The following is a 1,734-nucleotide window of genomic DNA, read 5'->3' on the forward strand; positions in this document are numbered from 1 at the left end:
GGGGCAGGAGGGGGAAGGAGGGAGGAGGGGGAGGGGAGGGAGGGGGAAGGAGAGGGAGGGAGGGGGAGGGGCGCGAGGGCCCCTCCTCCAGCCTTTCTTCCCCTGCAGCATCACGCTTAGCTATAAACTCATCTGGAGTGCAGGCTATCGCTCAGCAGCACAAGTGCCTGCCTGCCAAGGGCAAGGTCCTGAGTTCAAGCCCTGTGCCAAAACGGAAAAAAAAAAAAGCCGCTATGAACTCATCTGTGGAGGAACCCGCTGGTGCCCAGAAATACATGGAAGCCGCTCAGCAGCGCGAGTCGTCAGGCAAACTCACGGCCTTCCCCGCGCTAGAGCGGCTGTCACCGGGAGGACGTTCTTCATGTGCAAGGAGAAGGCGCATCTACCGCTCTCCTACCCTGAGAGGCTGCAAACCAGTAAAGCCGTCGCAGAGGACAGCCGGAGGTCCCTCCCAAGCACTGCCAGCGCCAGGCACACGTCCAGCAGGAAGGGGTCCCCGCTGTAAGTCACACGCCCGAAGTGTCCCCAACAGATGAGCCGATAGAGATTAGCATTAAAGGGGCGGGGAGATAGCTGGCAGTCTAAGCACCTGCCTGGCAGCACAGAGACCCAGCTTCAGTCCCTGGTACCTCATGCTGTGCCCGCCCCTGGAACTGGGCATGGTGGCACACGCCTATAATCGCGGTGCTGGGGAGGCTGACAGGAGGGTCACTACCAGTCTGAGCTGCATAATAAATAGATAAATGATTTTTAAAACAATTTTTAATGTATGTATTTGGTGCAGGGTCTCACTCTGCAGCTTGGACTCGTAGTGATCCTCCTGCTTTCAGCCTCCCCAGAGCTGGGACTGCAGGGTTCGCCACAATGTCGAGCTGTATGCACGTGGGCAATCCACTTGGGACCACTTCTATCCCTCTCTCAGACAGAAGCTTACTTCCCCTCATAAATACATTCTGCTCTTTAAAAAAAAAAAAAAAACCCAACTATGTAACTCAATATCTCACTGTATCCTATAAATCTGTACCATTAATGTGTCCATTAAAAATAAAAATAGTGGAAAGGATACCGTGTTCGGTGTATTGTAAAACACTGACTTGTTCAAACACATTGCTCTTTCAGTCGCGTCTTCCACAACTCATTTAAAAAGTCGGTATTCAGCGGGGCGGGTGGCCACGCCTGTGACCCCAGCACTCAGGAGGCTGCGGCGGAGGATCCCGCCAGCGTGAGGCCGGCCTGGGCTGCAAGTGAGCTCAGGCCAGCCCGAGCCGCAGAGCGAGACCCTGTCTCAAAAAAAAAAAAAAAAGATAGCAACAACAAAAGGTAAGACACACATACACAAAAGAAGAGTACGTATTCAACCTGGGTGTCGGTGCACACCTGTAATCCCAGCAGGAGGCAGGCCGAGGTGGGAGCGCCCTGGGAGTTCAAAGCCAGTCTGGGCTACATAGAGACCTTTTCTGAAAAGAATAAGTAGTTTATATTCATACACTTCACTTTAGGAATTTCACACTGTTCAATTTCTTCTGAATTCATATTTCAATTTCTACCCCCAAAACATTTCTGTAATTTAATATATTTTAACTTGGGGGGCTGGTGAGATGGCTCAGTGGTCTAAAGCACCTACTTAGAACAAGCTTAGAGCACAGGGACCGCGGTTCAATCCTCCAGCACCACATGCCAGCCAGCCCCGCCCCCTGGTGGGCTGAGCTGGCCACACACACACACACACACATA

General features: G+C 52.5%; 1 protein-coding gene across 1 annotated transcript in view; it reads left to right on the top strand.

Annotated features, from left to right (window-relative positions):
• Positions 1-233: 233 nt before the first annotated feature.
• LOC111818427 (zinc finger protein 33B-like) overlaps positions 234-1,734 on the top strand; it is an 11,995-nt gene continuing 10,494 nt past the window's right edge. Inside the window, exon 1 of the mRNA XM_023722375.1 lies at positions 234-416. Within this exon, the coding sequence (XP_023578143.1) occupies positions 234-416 (183 nt within the window). The remainder of the gene's footprint in view (positions 417-1,734) is intronic.

Source organism: Octodon degus, unplaced genomic scaffold (assembly GCF_000260255.1).
Source record: "Octodon degus isolate 3935 unplaced genomic scaffold, OctDeg1.0 scaffold00005, whole genome shotgun sequence".
Taxonomy (NCBI): Eukaryota; Metazoa; Chordata; class Mammalia; order Rodentia; family Octodontidae; genus Octodon; species Octodon degus.